The 18,715-nt window shown below is 37.8% G+C and overlaps 1 protein-coding gene across 1 annotated transcript in view; it reads right to left on the reverse strand.

The window, feature by feature from the left end:
* The window catches only part of LOC132225065 (glutamate receptor 3-like), a 347,385-nt gene that overhangs the window by 53,079 nt on the left and 275,591 nt on the right, over positions 1–18,715 (reverse strand). The window contains 1 exon segment of the mRNA XM_059680281.1: positions 8,709–8,907. Coding sequence (XP_059536264.1) covers positions 8,709–8,907 — 199 coding nt within the window.

Here is an 18,715-nt window from a genome sequence, read left to right on the forward strand (position 1 = left end):
AAAGTCACTGAGATGGAATGGACAGAGGACCCAATCTGGACTCAGAGCATCAATCTGGGCTCAGAATTCTAGCTCTTCCCCATTAAACTGAGTGACATCAATGTCATCTTGCCTTAGGTGTTTCCTCTCTGAAGTAGGTGTAATAATACCTCTTCTGGTTGCACTGCAGGTTTGTTGTGTGAATTGGATATGGTAATGTTTATGAATAGGCATTGAAAATCAACAGCCCACTAGATTCTGAGCTCCCAAAGTGTAGAGACCATTTCTGTTTTATTCATCCCCTAGCTGACCTTTCTGCTGGGGTTGAGGAAGTATCATTAACCCTACTGTTATTCACCATGGAGCAGACCCATACATAGGTTGGCACAGGCCAGGAAGTAACTCTATAGAAATAAACACTGTCAGCTGTCCTGGATGGATATCATATAGTTTTCTGAGATAACTATATTAAAATTTTTTCTGAGAGTATAATTGGCATACTGTAGTATATGGTTTCAGGTGCACAACATAGTGATTCACCATTTTTATATCTTAGGATGTGATCACCACACTTAGTCTAGTAAACATCTCTCACCATGCCAATATTTTAAGTCAATCCATTCCCCCAAATAACCTATAAATATGGTGAGAAAGCCTGTCTAGGTATTTTCATACGAGTTGGCAAAAGACAAAAATTTAATTTTGTTTATAGAGATGGATCCTCAGTGCTTAGCCTGGAGCATGGCACATAGACCATATTCAAGAAAAGAGTTATTCACAGAGTGATAAATAAATAATGAATAAAAATATCTCAGGCATTATTATTAGCCTGCCTTTGTTGTCACATTTTCTCCTTTCTCTTAGGTGTGCTGTCAGTTGTGTGTATAGTTGTCAGGTCAACCTCACTCTTGGAAACTGTCCTTTCCACCCAGTTTGAGACTTGACTGAAAAAACATGTATGGAACCATAGATTCCTGGGTGTTGAAGGCTAGGAAAGGCCAACAGCTATCTGACTATACCTTTCCCTCTTCCAGAGGCCTGTTTGGCCAGGCCTCAGCATCCCTTTCCTTGTACCTGCCTCTCTACCTCCAGTCTTGACCTATAAGGTCTATAATTCTTGCTAGGTAAAATAGTATATGACATAAGAAAGTAAGATATTTTTTGATAAGGTGGCATCAAAACATCCATGTAAACATTAAGAAAGACACATTTTTCTTTTTAAAATTGCCAAATAGTATGTCTTTGACATACCATTCCTTGATGTCAGCTTGTCTCTTATTGTTGCTAGTATGTGGTTTGAATATGTCTTCAAACATTTGGCCACATCATATGTGTCTTCAAACCAATTAAATTTGTTTGCAGTTGTCCAGGTACAGTGTCTGTCAAGATCTCAAATTCATCATAGTGCTTGGTGAGAAATTTTTTTTAATATATTTTTTATTGATTAAGATATTACATATGTGTCCTTATCCCCACGTTACCCTCTACCCCCCCCCCCCCCGCTCATGCCCTCACCCCACCGTTGTCCGTGTCCATTGTTTAGGCCTATATGCTTGCATATAAGTCCTTTGATTGATCTTTCCCCCTTACCCCCACCCTCCCCTACCTTCCCTCCAAGGCCCGACAGTCCAATCAATGCCTCTCCGTCTCTGGATCAGTCCTTGTTCATCAGTTTATGTTGTTCATTATATTCCACAAATGAGTGAGATCCTGTGGTATTTATCCGCTCTCCAGTTCCATCCATGCTGTGGCAAATGGTAAGAGTTCCTTTTTCTTCTTCCGCTTCTTAAAGAATACCTTTCAGCATTTCATATAATGCTGGTTTGGTGGTGATGAACTCCTTTAGCGTTTTCTTATCTGTGAAGCTCTTTATCTGACCTTCTATTCTGAATGATAGCTTTGCTGGATAAAGTAATCTTGGTTGTAGGTTCTTGCTGTTCATCACTTTGAATATTTCTTGCCACTCCCTTCTGGCCTGCATGGTTTCTGTTGAGAAATCAGCTGACAGTTGTATGGGTACTCCCTTGTAGGTAACTGACTGTCTTTCTCTTGCTGCTTTTAAGATTCTCTCTTTGTCTTTTGCTCTTGGCATTTTAATTATGATGTGTCTTGGTGTGGTCCTCTTTGGGTTCCTTTTGTTTGGGGTTCTCTGCGCTTCCTGGACTTGGAAGTCTATTTCTTTCACCAGGTAGGGGAAGTTTTCTGTCATTATTTCTTCAAATAGGTTTTCAATATCTTGCCCTCTCTCTTCTTCTGGTACCCCTATAATTCTGATGTTGGTACGTTTGAAGTTGTCCCAGAGGCTCCTTACACTATCTTCATATTTTTGGAATCTTTTTTCTTTTTTTCTTTTTCGGTTGGGTCTTTTTTGTTTCTTCGTATTTCAAATCTTTGACTTGATTCTTGGGATCCTCTTGTTTGCTGTTGGATCTCTGTATATTATTCTTTATTTCAGTCAGTGTATGCTTAATTTCTAGTTGGTCCTTTTTCATATCCTCGAGAGTCTCACTAGATTTATCGAGGGCCTCACTAAATTTATCGGCTGTTTCCATAAAATTCTTGAAAAAACTTATAAATGTGGCCTTGAACTCTATATCCAGTCGTTTGCTTTCCTCCATTTCTGTCATTTGTGACCTGTTTCTTTGTCTCCGCATTTTTTATGCTTCCCTGCGTTGGTAGAGTGGTTTTGTGTACTAGGTGTCCTGTAGGGCCCAGTGGCTCAGCCTCCCCAGTTACCTGAGGTGGACACTCTTGGTGTACCCCCTTGTGGGCTTTTTGCACAGTCTTATTGTAGTTATGCCTTGATTGTTGTAGGATCACTGGGAGGAATTGACCTCCAGGCCAATTGGCTGTGAGAATCAGCTGTGTCTGCAGTGGGAGAACTTCTGTGCTGAAGACACCCTTCTGGGCCAAGACTTGCTTCAGTGGGGATTTGGTGCTCACTGAGTCTGCACCCTGAGTGTGTCCCTTATGGATCTGAGGAGTTGTAATCTGGATGGTCCCCCTCTGACCACTGGGTACACTGGCTCTTGGATCTAAGGAGGTGCTAATTTAGCCTCTGCCTGAGGTTACACAGCAGGAGCTACGAAGAGAACTGCAGATTCCCCTTCCTTTTTTGGAGTTTGGAGGTACCCTGATGAGGCCCAGCTGTGAAGCAATGCAAGCTGCTGTGGGGCCTTGGGCCTTCTCTTGGAAGTTCTGGGTCTGTGGCCCTGCTGTAGTTTGTTAGGTAATTTTCAGGTTGCAAAGGGCCAGGGCATTCATATGCAAAAGCCTCTGCTGCAGCCTGGGTGGGGCGGGGTCTCAGGGAATCAAAGGGCGGAGCAAGCAGCTATGGCGGATTCCCAGCCCTGCCCTAAGGGGCCATGCGTCTCAGTGTCCCGGTAATTGCTGCAAACACCTCTGAGGGAAAGCCGACCTCAAGTTCCGAGTTCTGCCCACTGCCAGACAGTCCAGTTTCTCCCCGTATGAGTCCTGGGTCCCCAGAGACTTCCCGGAACCGGAGTTCAGAGCAGTCGGGAGCTTGTGACTCCCTCTCGATTTAAAAAGCCAGCCGCGTCCTCAGGTACCAGCCCCTTTCCTGCGCGCGAGCCGCCATACCTCTGCACTTTACTTCCGCAGCTCCTCTGGCTCTCAGCGTGGTTTTCTTTCCTTCTAGTTGTGGAATTTCCACTCAGCCAGCTTTCCTGTAGTTCTGGATGCTGTTTGTTTTGTCTTTATGTTGTTTTTTTTGAAGTTGTTGTGGGAGGCAGCGATTTCCCGGTGTTTATCTATGCCGCCATCTTAGTTTCTCCGAGAAATTTTTTTAACAAAAGGATTTTTATAGTTCAGGGGTAAGGGAGGTCTGTTGTGTATTGTATATAGCTCAGTTGTAATAAAGCTTAAAGATCATGTCAAAATATGAATATACTCAGCATAGGTACATTTGTGGGGAGATTTTCCTCCTTTTCCCATATTATTAAAAAGCCCTGTAATAGATAACCAATAAATATTGAAATGTGGACTCCAATTAAAAATGCTTGTATATATATATATGAAATTCTGAATTTCTAAGCAGTATCTGCATACTTTTAGTAGGGACTAGTTCCCAAATCACTTTGGGAGGGCTCTTCTTTTTGCTGCCTAAATTTAAACAAATCATAAATTTATATGACAACAGTAACAGTTAAAGTCTAGTGTTGAAACAAAAGCATTCTCCATGAGTAATTCATCTGTGCTTCCTGGGGCTTACAATGCTGCAACTCAGAAGACAGGACAGTCCCCCTGATGGTCTCCAAAGTTTAATTCTTCTGTCCTGCCTAGGGCCCTAGAGTGCCATTCCTTTCCTTTTATGTTTATTTTCTAAAATTGGTTTAAATTAGTATTAAACATTTCATTTTAAAAAAGCAACTTTCTTTTATCCCTGAACTATCTTCAGTGAGGATAAGTATGTGGAAAAGAAATCAAGCATTGTAGTTGTCTTCTAATATTTCTAGGGGTTTGAAGGCAGGGAGAATTTTGGAATTGCTTTTTCTCCCAGTGCTACTTTTTAACACAAATCTCCATCAGGTTAAATTTCCAAAACCTAGTAGAGAATGATTATTTCAGTGCAGCTTTCCAAATCATAGTGGCATTTCTCTGGGCAATGACAATAAAGCTGTTGATTTCTTTTTTAGCCTGGCGTGCCTCCACTTCTGGTTGGGACATTTAGATTTGGAGCTGCTGTCTTAGGAAATCAGTTTTCAAGTCAAGAGGGTTGTTGGTAATATTTCAGATGTGTCTTTCAGCTGCTCCCTCCCTCCCTGCCTTTCCTGAAGGAATAAGTCCCCCTGTGCCAGTGACTTTATGTGATTTGTAAGATAAGGGTTAAGGATAGCTCAGAAAATGAGAGAAACAAAGGAATCATTAAAAAATACCATCATTTTAATGGCTGCCTTACTCAGGATGAGTAAAAATGTCTGCAGGGCATTTAGAAAGGAATTTTATTTTATTTATTTCTCTCTCTTAGTGGAATAACTAGAGGGCTGGCCCCAGGCTGTTTTATGGTATTGCTATTTGATCCCTGTGGTTTTAGTATGGAGTGAAAATGGGAAGAAATGAGCTCATGTAATGTTTGTAAATGTTGCATGTGATCTTGTTTTATCCTCTAAAGTTCAGAAAGCATGCAATCAGAGGTTCCCAATTTTTTTTAAAATATATATTTTACTGATTTTTCACAGAGAGGAAAGGAGAGGGATAGAGTGTTAGAAATATCGATGAGAGAGAAACATCGATCAGCTGCCTCCTGCACACCCCCTACTGGGGATGTGCCTGCAACCAAGGTACCTGCCCTTGGCTGGAATCGAACCTGGGACCTTTCAGTCTGCAGGCCGACACTCTATCCACTGAGCCAAACCAGTTAGGGCCAGAGGTTCCCAATTTTTTCATGTGTGGAGGAGTTACTGTTCTTAAACTTGCCTTGAGATTATCGAAGGTTGAGAGGGAAGTGACATGCTATGGCAGTTAAGTCCCTGAGAGATGATGTGTTATTGCTGGCTGTCTTATCTGATCTATGGGGCTCAAAGAGGGTGGAGTGGAGGATACAAAGAGGACAAGTGGCTTAGAGACCAACTGGTTGGGCCCCCAGTATTATATGAATACCAAGCTTACCCTTTGTTAGTTTTACATAACATTTTAGTGCAAGCAAACTAAAGAGTTGAATTTTCTATACTGCTCACTTCCACTCTTAGATCATCAACCTTGTGTGCTGCTCTGAAGCACTTTCCTATGGAGTCCCAGTGCTGTCACCAGCAACCAATTGGGGGAAAAGAAAAAGTGGCAGATGCTGGAATTAGAAAATGCTTTGCACTTCCTTATACCTAGAAATATCCACCTCCTTCTCTAGTTAGATTTTCAAAACAGCTCCATTTCCATACAAATTATTCATTGGCTGTAAAGGTCACTAGGAATTGGTGAGCATTAGAAACTGCAAACCAATTAGAATGTGGCAATAGCTTTGTTCAGAATTAAATGTTGATTCAAATGGACTCCAGTGATATGATGCTCTTTAATGAAACCATCATTTCATGGATTAGTAGATGCTTTTCTTGTTTTTGAGAATGACACAAAGTGCATGGGGGATGGGGTCTGGGCATGGGGATAATGACTATTTGGTCACACTTTCAAGCTTTTGTACTAATAAATCTTCCCAGAGAGACTCCTTTGCCTGCAATAAGGATGAATGCTTTTGAAAGCTTAATGGGAATTGATGCCATCTATCGATTACCATTTAAAGCACACCTTCCTAATTTCCAAGCATTGTTAAAGGAAAAGTGCTTTCCAGTGGAACAAGTATGTCTTATCAGAGGGTCTAAGTCTGGTGTCTTGATAGCGTAAGTGGTCAATTACTTCCTATAGCGACTTGAAGCCTATTGGGTGATGAATGAAAGCTCTGTTGAAGTTGATACCAAACCAGATTTCCATGGAGCAGATTATGTGCTGACTACTCAGCAGATGGAAATCCCTGGCTTCCTGCCCCGAAATGTGTGAGTGATTTCATGGGGACGGGGAATTATTCCCAGAGAAGCGTCTGGGACTGCCATAGTAGTGAGGGTCAAGGCCAGGTTAGTTCTAGAGCAGCGGTTCTCAACCTGTGAGTCGCGACCCCTTTGGGGGTCGAATGACCCTTTCACAGGGGTCGCCTAAGACCATCGGAAAACACATATATAATTACATATTGTTATGTGATTAATCACTATGCGTTAATTATGTTCAATTGGTAACAATGAAATTGGGGGTCACCACAACATGAGGAACTGTATTAAAGGGTCGCAGCATTAGGAAGGTTGAGAACCAATGTTCTAGAGGGTCTTTGTATTATTTTGATGCTTCCAATACTGGACCTCTCTCCCTGGTTGGGGATTATGATCTATTTGGTCAACAATGGTAGAAGTGTAAAGAGTATTCAGAGCGAATGAGAATTCTTGAAGGGTTTCAGAACTAACCCTTTCTTCTCCAGGGAATGAAAAACAGCTTTTAGTTAATTGCCATAATTCCAAGAAACACACTCCCTCTGGTTTCCCATGAAATAATTGGACCAATCTCATGATGATATATGTAAAAATATATTTCTTTTTTTTTATCGGTGTGTCTTTCTTTCTTTCTTTCTTTCTTTCTTTCTTTCTTTCTTTCTTTCTTTCTTTCTTTCTTTCTTTTTTTAAAAATATATTTTATTGATCTTTTACAGAGAGGAAGGGAGAGAGAGACAGAGAGCTAGAAACATCGATGGGAGAGAAACACCGATCAGCCACCTCCTGCACACTCCCACTTGGGATGTGCCCGCAACCCAGGTACATGCCCCCGACCGGAATCGAACCCGGGACCCTTCAGTCCGCAGGCTGACGCTCTATCCACTGAGCCAAACCGGTTTTGGCAAAAATATATTTCTTTATGATTTCTTAAAACAAGCTGGTTTATAACCAACATCTGTTTACTCTGGACCTTTGAGGAAAAGTCAGTACCTATACCTGCCTTCCAATAACTTGATTATAGGTTGGCGAGAGTGACTAAATGCTTCCTCTCTACCTACTACACAGGTGGGTTCTGGATCAATGCTACAACCAGTTGCAGTGATTATAGTAGCAGGCAGTGGTAATGTGTAAAATGGGTTCATTTATTTTTTTAAATATTGCTTTATTGGTTTCAGAGAGGAAGGGAGAGGAAGAGAGAGAAACATCAATGATGACAGAGAATCATTGATTGGCTTCCTCCTATATGCCCCACACTAGGGATCAAGCCCACAACCCAGGCATGTGCCCTGATCAGGAATTGAACTGTAATCTCCTGGTTCATAGATCAACACTCAACCACTGAGCCATGCTGGCCAGGCTAGAATGGTTTCATTTTCTAATCAACCACCATATTTTCCTGGTTGGGGCAACTGAAAAAATATTTGAGTTCTTAAACAGTCCACTGGTAGCCTTTCTTATAGTCCAGTTACTACAGAACAAAGATCTTGATAATTTATGTATAAGTGGTTTGTCCATCACATTATCCTTCTATAATTTTCTGCCTCCATCTCCTTTCATCTTTCCTCTTGATAGTGTTTATGTAACTTTTGCTAGTGAACAATTTACTGTTTCCTCACCAAGAGTTGGCCTCCAGGGAGGGAGTTAGAGGGGAAAATAAGTCTTCTCATGAAATTTAAAAACAATTATTGCTTCCCTGAAAATTAAATTATCAGCATGTCCATTAATACTTGAAACAACTGTAATATATTTCAATAGAAAACCAATGTCTAAAATAGAATAGGTAATTTTATAGTCCTTCAGTCTTCAGAGTCCTAGACAGAGTCAATTACCTAACTTCTGTGAACTGCTGAGACTCAAAATCACTGCTTTTGTAAAAGCTAGGAAGGAGAACATATATTACTTAGTTCAATACCCTCATTATTCAAGGAAGGGAACCGAGACTGACAGAAGTTAAATGACTTGCCCAAGGACAAACAATCACTTTGTGGCAGGATTGAGATTCAAACCTGGCAGTTCAAGCTTAGAGCTCTTGGCATGCCACTTATGTCACACACCAGTCTTAGTTCTAATGGACAATGAATTAAGTCAGCAACTAAGGAGTGCTATATTTACTAGTAAGATTCTCTGCCTTGATAACATTCCCACTCTTTTCTAGCCCTCCCTTATAGCACTGTGAATTTGCCTTTGTGAGAAGATGATACAATAAAAACCAGCAAGCCCAATTAAATGTAAAGAACTTACTCTGAAAAATTCTTTTGTTGATCCAGAGTCCAGGGTCCCATATGCAATTTCAGTCTGCTTAGCTAAGTCTTCAGCACTCTCTATGGGAGAAACCATCCTCTCCACAGTCAGGAAAGCAGCGAGATTGGCAGTATAGGAAGAAATTATGATCAGGGTGAAGAACCACCAAACCCCTCCAACAATGCGCCCAGAGAGTGACCTACAAAATGAAACAAAGACAAATTCAGACCCAGAGGGGCCAGATTTCAGTTTAAGTAATCCTTATCTTTATTTCTGAAAAGAGTACTGGTTTTAGTGTAGCTGATGAGGGAGGGAAGTAAACGATATTAGGGAATTAACACATCAAACAAAAGTAGCACGTTAATAACAACCACCCATGTTACATTACATGCATAATGCTCTTTAGGTCTATATGGGTTCAAAGCAGGTTTTTTTTAATTGCAGGGAAATATCTTCTTTTTACCAGATCCAGGTTACATGTAATAATTGTACTTATTGGATCTTCCTCCTGTGAGGTTTGCTGGGCCACCCATACCTGTGGAAGACTGCATTGTTTCCTTTAAGGCAAGTGATTCTCAGCTTTGTCTGCACAGTAGAATCACCTGAGATCTTTTCAAAAAATCTTATGCTTAGGTCCACCCAAGACCAGTTAACTCAGAACCTGGGAGATCAGACCCAGACATATGTATTTTTTTAAAGCTTGCCAGGTGATTGCAATGTGCAGCCAAGGTTGAGAACTACTGATATAAGGCAATGGCATGGGGAAAAAAAAGCCACAAATGTTTACAAAATTGAAGAGAAATGGGTAGGTGCTGGTAAATATTCACTTTGAGTTTAATAAATCTAATGAAAACATGGCCATTTTGTGGAGTTGGTCACCCATGAGGCAAGGAGCCATAAGATGGAGCTAATACCTTAATAAATAAAAATTTAAAAAAAGATGGAGCTAGTGGGGCTTAGGAGCTTAGCTCCAGGGATCAAAACTTTTCTCTTTTACTGACTAAGCTTTAGCTCACCGGAGATGCCTCAAGTGAAATAGGAAACTACCTGTACAATAGGATTTGAGAGGTACAATAAGGTTTGTCTCCTCCCCTCACCCCATAACCAACCAAACAAAACCACCCTCACTGGCCTACCACAGAAATTCTTCAGGAGACTTTGTCAAAATGTTACAAAATAGTCATGGGATGGTAAAATACAGCATAGGAAATGTAATCAATAATACTGTAATAATTTTATATGGATGGTATCAAGGGAACACTAGACTTATTGGGGGATCACTTTGTAAGTTATATAAATGTCTAACCACTATGCTGCATACCTGAAACTAATATAATATTGAATGTCAAATGTAATTGAAAAATAAAAAAAGTAGCACTTGACTTCAACAGCACCCATTCTCACATTGTTTTGAATTAGTCTATCTAATTAGTAGAAAATGGGACAGAAGATGGGTAAGTTTTAATAAGGGAAAAATTTGTTCTTAAATGTAACCTGGGGTGTTTTGTTAAAATGAAGATTCAGACTATCTGAGTACTCAAGAATCTTCACTTTAAAAATTATTTTTCAGTTAGAGTTGACATGCAATGTTGTAATATTTTCAGGTGTACAGGATAGAGATTAGACATTCATATACCTTGTGAAGTGATCACTATGGTAAGTCTAGTACCCATCTGACATCATACATAACTATTATACTATTATTAATTATCTTATCTATGTTGTACTTTACTTTCCTGTGACTAATTTTGTAACTGGCAGTTTGTAATTTCTAATCCTCTTCACCTTTTCCACCCCATCCCTTAAGCATCACTGGTGATTGTAGTGGTCTGCAGACTCAAATGAGAAATATTGTTCTTCTACATCAGTGAATCTTAACTCTGCCTGACCAAGAATATCATCTGGGGAGCTGGAGATAAAATAAAGCAAAAGAACAAAAAACCATGCCTAGACTCCACCCCTGACCAATTAAATCAGAATCCCTGGGGGTTGTGCCTAAGCAGTGGCATTGTTATAAAGCTTTGGTGCAGCCAGGATTTCAAGTCATAGACCTACATCATGAATGCTACTCAGGGCGAGGGTCTGTGGGAAGTTAGGGTGCAGTGTGAGGGCACTGAATGCTCAGTGATGGGTAACGGCTTGTACTGAGGAAACGCCATCTCCTTCACAATGTGCTGAAGGCTGGCTTTGTCTGCAGAAATGAAAATCTGGCTGCTAGGTTTTACAAAACATTGCCACATTATCCTTAAGATAGTTCTGCTCTGTGGCAAAGCTTCATCCTGGTTAGGATATGTTCTCTCATGCCCAGAAAAGCTAACAGGAAAAGAACACCCTCTGTCATAAAGTCAAGAATAGGCGTAGGAGCCTGGCACATCTCCAGGCTCTGTGGGAAGAGGGCAGTTCTGGGCTGAAAGCTGGCAAATCAAGTTCTTTGTTTGTACTTGCATTTTACCACTTTGAAGGAAATTTGAATTTCTGTGTCCTCAGCTAACCTTTTATTAGCCTCTGGAAAATTCAGTTCTTTTAGATTTTACACTCTGATCAAATAATTTTGGTGTTTTGTTGGTGTTCTTTATTTATTAACTGTAACAAAACTACTTGATTTTTAAAAGTATGTAATTCCTATTTGTTCTTGGGTGCCTTAAATAGCCCTTATTTTTTTAAATTTCTGAACATAATCACATTTAACTTTTCAGATGTGAAAATTTGCTTTGCGACACATTTTTCTAACTAATAGTTGTACTCTCTTAAGATTTCAACTGGGAATATTTTACTTTTAATCAAAAGATGTGAAAACATCTGGGTGAGTGAGAAAGAATATGACACACTTCCAAATCCTAAAAGTTTACAAAATATTTTAATTATGAATTTGGACCTTTCACAGTCTTTCTTCATTTTTGCTATATACATTTAATTTCTTCTTGACTGATCTGACTCTGGAAGTAATTTAACATATAAAAGATTAATGCTCCAAAGCAGCATCTGTAGTAATAAGGTAATAAAATGATAACAATAATAATTAACACTTATTGAACACTTCCTATGTGACAGGCTCTGTTTTAATTGCATTACATGTGTCAAATCTTTTAATCCTCTATCCTTACAGTTAGGTACTGCTTTACAGGTAAGATCATAGTGGTATTTTATATATAAAGAAATTGAGTCACAGAGAGGAGAAATAGGAAATAATCTATACTTACACAATAGGAAAGAAAGCCCCAAATTTTTGTAGTACAAAATACTCATATTTTGTATGAGAAAATTCAGAATGGTGTGCAAATTATAGAAGATGCAAGTTTTCTACAAACACTGAGAAATATAATTGCAGGAAAACCAAACATGTTTGGATTATTTCTTATTATTTGTTGTTTATTTGGAATGAAACTGTAAATGTCATTCTAATTTGGAACGATGGGGTCTTACTGAGACCAAGGGGAAAACTGATTTGGAAGTATTTCCAGACTCATGGTTTGGTATGGAAAGGGGTATGTTCTGCTGCTGTAAATACTAATAGTTTTTTATGCATGTTTACTTGAAATGTGGAGAACATGGTAATTTATGGAAATTACACTTGTGCCATTCTATTGAGGCTAATTGACTATGGCTGTGTCTGTATGATCTAAAATTAGGCCTGCACATCATAATCTGGCTATTTTGCCCCCCTTAATAGCTGACTCAGACAATAATTTACTTGATCAGTGTGACTTAGCTGATATTGGCTATTGGCATGACTGAAAATAAACGCAGATGCAAAATGATCATTTTTGTGGCCTCTTGTCCACATGGATATTGACTTGGGCAATTACAGGGTTATGCTATACCTGTAAGTATGAAGAATTTTGGTAAATATCCACATAGAAATGATATAATAGTATACACAAGCATAAACATGGATGGAAAAAGGAGCTTTCTTAGAATCGATCAGTGTTAAATGCTCAAGCTTGATTCAATATTTCCCTCCCAAGATAATAGTAGCTTTGTCGAGAGTATTGGTGAAATTTCTATCACTTTCTTCCCTTGTTTGGTATGGATGACTAAATCCTTTCACTGAGAAAAGGTGCAGTGGAACTCATGGGGAAGTAACTCTATAAGAATTTATATGTATCCCTTATCTCATTAGTGAAACTATGGCAATTTAAATCCACATTTCACATAGAAACTATGTAAAAAGTGACTGATGGGTCAGCCCCATCACATATTTTAAAAGATCTGTTAAACTAAGACATGACTTTACAGCTGAGTAAAAAGACATGTAATTTTCCAATATCTTCCCCTCCATAAGGCAGCTTCAAAATGTTTTAACATTCATTTCAAATACCTTTAAAAATTTTTATTGAATTTATTGGGGTGATATTGGTTAATAAAATTGTATAGGTTTCAGGTGTGCAATTCTATTGTATATTGTATTGTGTGCTTACCACCCCAAGTCAACTCTCCTTCCATCATCATCATATATCCCCCTTTTACCCTCTTCTACCTCTCACCACCCCACTTTCTCTCTTGTAATCACCATACTGTTGTCTGTGTTTATGAGTTTTATTCTTTGCTCAATCCCTTTACTTTTTTAAACCAGTCCCCCAAACCCCCATATCCTCTGACAACTGTCAGGTTGTTCTCTATATCTATGAGCCTGTTTCTATATTGTTTGTTAGTTAATTTTCTTCCTTAGATTCCACATATAAGTGAAATCATATGGTACTTGTCTTTCTCTGACTGGGTTAGTTCACTTAGCATAATACTCTCCTGGTCCATCCATGATATCACAAAAGGTAAAATTTCCTTCATTTTTACCGCTGAGTAGTATTCCATTGTGTAAATGTACCATAGCTTTTTTATCCACTCAACTACTGATGGACACTTGGGCTGCTTCCAAATCTTGGCTATTGTAAATAATGCTGCAATAAACATAGGGATGCATATATTCTTTCAAATTAATGTTTCAAGGTTCTTCAAATATATTCCCATAAATGGAACCCCTGGGTCATAAGGCAGTTCCATTTTTAATTTTTTGAGGTAACTCCAAACTGCTTTCCACAGTGGCTGCACCAATCTGCTTTCCCACCAACAGTACTTGAGGGTTCTCTATATCCTTGCCAGCACTTGTCGTTTGTTGATTTGTTGATAGCCATTCTGTGTAACAACATTTTAGTTTGATGTAGTCCCATTTGTTTATTTTTTCTTTTGTTTCCCTTGCCCAAGGAGATATCTCAGAAAAAAATATTGCTACAAGAAATGTCTGAGATCTTACTGCTTATGTTTTCTTCTAAAATTTTTATAATGTTGAGCCTAACATTTAAGTCTTTAATCCATTTAGAGTTTATCCTTATGTATGGTGTAAGAATTTGGTCCAGTTTCATCCTTTTGCATGTCTGTCCAATTTTTCTAACACCATTTATTGAATAGACTATCTTTACCCCAATTGTATGTTTTTGTTTCCTTTGTCAAATATTGACCATAAAAGTGTGGGTTTATTTCTAAACTCTGTATTCTGTTCCATTGATCTGTATGTATGTTTTTATAGCAGTACCATGCTGTTTTGATTACTATGGCCTTGTAGTAAAGTTTGATGTCAGGTAGCATGATTCCTCTAACTTCTTCTTTCTCAAGATGTTGTGGCTATTCAGGGTGATTCCATATAAATTTTTGGAATATTTGTTCTAGCTCTGTGACAAACACAACTGGTATTTTAGGAGGAATTGCATTGAATCTATAGATTGCTTTGGGTACTATGGACATTTTAATGATGTTAATTTTTCCTATCCATGACCATGGAGTATGCTCCCATTTATTTGTATCTTCTTCAGTTTCTTTCCTCAGTGTCTTGTAATTTTCCAAGAATAGGTCTTTTACATTCCTGGTTAAATTTATTCCTAAGTTTTTTTGTTCTTGTTTGTTTGTTTGTTTTTTTGAAACAAGTGTAAATGGGATTTTCTTAGTTTCCCTTTCTGATAGTTCATTATTGGTGTAAAAAAATGCAACTGATTTCTGGATATTTATTTTGTGCCCTGCTACTTTACCGGATTCATCTATCAGTTCTAATAGTTTTTTTGTGTGGAATTATTAGGGCTCTCTCATATCATCTGCAAATAACTACAGTTTTACTTCTTCCTTTACAATTTGGATGCCTTTAATTTGTTCTTTTAGTCTGACTGCTGTGCTAGGACTTCCAGTACCATGTTGAATAAGAGTGGTGAAAGTGGGCATCCCCGTCTTGTCCCCAATCTTAAGGGAAACACTTTTAGTTTTTGCCCCTTGAGTATGATGTTGGCTGTGGGTTGGTCATATATGGCCTTTATTACATTGAGGTATGCTCCATTTCTACTTTGCTGAGATTTTTTAAAAATCATAAATGGATGCTAGATTATGCTTTTTCTGCATCTATTGATATGATTTTTATCCTTCATTTTGTTTATGTGGTGTATCACATTTATTGATTTGTAGACATTGTACCCACCTTGCATCCCCCAAATAAATCCCACTTCATCATGGTGTATAACTTTCTTTATATATTGCTGGATCCAGATTTGGTAATTGTTGAAGATTTTAGCATCTGTGTTCTTCAGGGACATTGGCCTATAATTTTCTTTCTTTGTCATGTCTTTATCTAGTTTTGGAATTAGGATAATGCTGGCCTTGTAAAATGAGCTTGGGAGTCTTCCCTCATCTTAAACTTTTTGGGATAGTTTGAGAAGGATAGATGTTAATTGTTCTTTAAATATTTTAAATATTTGATAAAACTCACCTGTGAAGTCATCTGGTCTAGGACTTTTTTTTTATAGCTTTAATTTCATTAGTTGTAATCTATCTATTCAGATTATCTGATTCTTCCTGATTCAGTTTTAGAAGATTGTATGTTTCTTGGATTTTATCTATTTTGCCCAGATTGTCCAATTTGTTGGCATATAGCTGTTCATAATGTTTTCTTAAATCCTTTGTATTTCTGTGGTTTCAGTTTTTACTTCTCATCTTTCATTTCTGATTCTATTCATTTGGGTCCTCTCTCTTTGTTTCTTGATGAGTCTGGCTAAAGGTTCATCAATCTTGTTTATCTTTTCAAAGAACCATCTCTTGGTTTCATTGATCTTTTGTATTGTATTTTTAGACCCTATTTTGTTTATTTCTGCTCTAATATTTAATATTTTATTTCTTCTACTTACTTTGGGCTTTACTTGTTCTATTTCTAGTTCCTTTAAGTGTAAAGTTAGATTGTTTATTTGAGATTTTTCTTATTTCTTGAGATAGGCCTGTAATGCCACGAATTTCCCTTTTAGGACTGCTTTCACTGTTGGGTTTCAGTGCTTTCAATTTTGGGTTGCTGTGTTCTCATTTTCATTTGTTTCAAGATAGCTTTTGATTTCTTCCTTGATCTCATTGTTAACCCATTCATTGTTTAGTAGCATTTTATTTAGCCTCCATGTCTTTGTGTGTTTTTTAGTTTTTTTTTTCTTGTGATTAATTTCTAGTTTCATACTATTGTGGTCAGAGAAGATGCTTGATATAACTTCAACCTTCTTAAATTTATTAAGACATCTTGTGTTTTAACATGTGGTCTATCCTAGAAAATGTTCCATGTGCACTTGAAAAAGATGTATATTCTGCTGCTTTGGGCTGAAATGCTCTGAAGATATTAGTGAAATCTCTGATCTAGTGTGTAATTTAAGGCTGCAGTTTGTAGATTTTTTTTTGTCTGAAAGATCTATCCATTAATGTCCATGAGGTGTTAAAATCCCCTTCTATGACTGTATAGCTTTTGATTTCTCCCTTTATGTCCATCAAGATTTGCATTAAATATTTAGGTTCTCCTATGTTGGGTGCATAAATGTTTACAAGGCTTATATCCTCTTGTTGGATTGCTCCGTTTATCTTTATATAGTGTACTTCATTGTCTCTTGCTGTGGCCTTTGTTTTAAAGTCTTTTTCTTCTGATATAAGCATTACTACCCCAGTTTTTGTTGCACAAGACAGATTTTGAGGTTAGCATAATGAAATGACTGTACAAAACTGAACATTTAGTATTTATAAAAATGCATTTTAAAGAGCAAATCATACCTTTTGAAGAAATGTAAGAGGAGGTGTGAAGTTAATGAAAGTAAATTAGCAAAGAGAGAAAAACAGACATAAAAATAAAACAAAATAATATACAATGCTCTTGTTATCTCTAATAATAAGAAACTAGAGTTTCTTAGTTAATAGTGAAGTGTATTTTATAAGCTATGAAATGATAATAAAAGTAATGGTGATTCAATGGAATACTACGCTGCAGTAAAAAAGAAGGAATTCTTACCATTTGCAATAGCATGGATGGACCTGGAGAGCATTATGCTAAGTGAAATAAGCCAGTCAGAGAAAGATAAATATCACATGATCTCAGTCATTTATGGAATATAATGAATAACATAAACTGATGAACAAAACAGATCCAGAGACAGAGAAGCATCGATCAGATGCTCAAACCTCAGAGGGAAGGTACAGGAGGGCGGGGGTAAGGGGGAGAGATCAACCAAAGGACTTGTATGCATGCATATAAGCCTAACCAATGGACACAGACAACAGGGGGTGAGGGCATGAGTGGGGGGGGCGTGGGGGGCAATGGGGGGATAAGGACACATATATAATACCTTAATCAATAAAGAAATTAAAAAAAGTAATGTTGATTGTGGGGGGAGGAGGGTGGGTTGAGGTGGAAGAGGGCATAGAGGGGATAAGTGGTGATGGCAAAAATAGAATAAAATTAAAAAAAAACAACAAAAAAGTAAGCTATCTGCTGTAACCTTCATTTTGTAAGTAAATTTTGAAATTTGCACTTTACTGGCTTTACAAGATAATGAACTTGAATTACAAACCACTTCTGTTTTGTACAAACTATCATTCCTTACTATCCCCTTTTTTCTTTCTAAGTCTGCATCATTTCCACATTCCATTCAATGCTGTGTCTATGACAGATTGTTTAAAAATGTGCAGAATCAATCTTGGCTTTTATAGTCTTTTCTAATGGGAATAAGTAACCATCTCCCAAAGACTGAAAACTATAGCTTTCAGTCAGAAAACTTATGAAATTATTGCAATAAAAATCCTGCTATAATATCATTAATTTATTACCTCATCACTACTGCTTTGAAGTGAATTTGTAGTTCGATGAAGACACTGGCTATACATCAGCAAAGGAAAGGATATTGTTTACAATGGAGTAAAAATATCCTGTTGTGTTTGACCCCATTTATTTTATACCCTTTATGTCTTATTATTCTGTACATGCTTTTCATTTTAGAGAAGGATCTATGTATCAATTAACCTGGACAAATCCTCCTCTCTGTTCTTCAAAATATTTGATATCTTGAAAACTTAACAGGAGAGTACTGCCTTTGGAAAAATCTGTATACCACTATCAGGTTCAGTTAGTGTGTTCTCCCCATTTTATCTGCTGTAATTCCCCCAACCCTCACATCTTCCAACTTGGCCAGCCCTCAGATGTTTCTGCAGCTCTGAAGAAAGTCAGCAGGGGGAGCATTTGTCTGGAAGGATTTGGGCTTTGGATAACTTAGCAGCTCTATTGAAGTTTTACAAATGAAATGTACTTCAGATTCAAAAAGTTGCAACCTCCTACCAATATCAATAAGTCATCATGGGATAATGTAATCAAACTATTTGCTATTGATGTAATCCTTAAGGAAAGCACTATATGTGTTCACGATGGAGTGCTGTTAGTTATTTATCATCAGAATTCTTCTATTTGGCACTGACTAAAATGTTATCTGTATTTCTACAGAGTTTTAGGAACTAAAAATCAAATGCAATATTAACTATTAGTATTTTTGAAAGTAGGATAATTAAGAGCAGCCAGTTTAAAAATGATACTAGCTAACATTTATTGAGAACCTACATGAGGAACTGAGGTTTAGCAAAGTTTAGTAACCTGCCTCAGGTTACACAACTGCTAAGCAGATTGTGAATCTAGTGAGACTAATTCCAGCACCCACATATTTAACTATTATGCTTTCAATCTGGAT

Source organism: Myotis daubentonii, chromosome X, assembly GCF_963259705.1.
Source record: "Myotis daubentonii chromosome X, mMyoDau2.1, whole genome shotgun sequence".
In the NCBI taxonomy this organism is placed as follows: Eukaryota; Metazoa; Chordata; class Mammalia; order Chiroptera; family Vespertilionidae; genus Myotis; species Myotis daubentonii.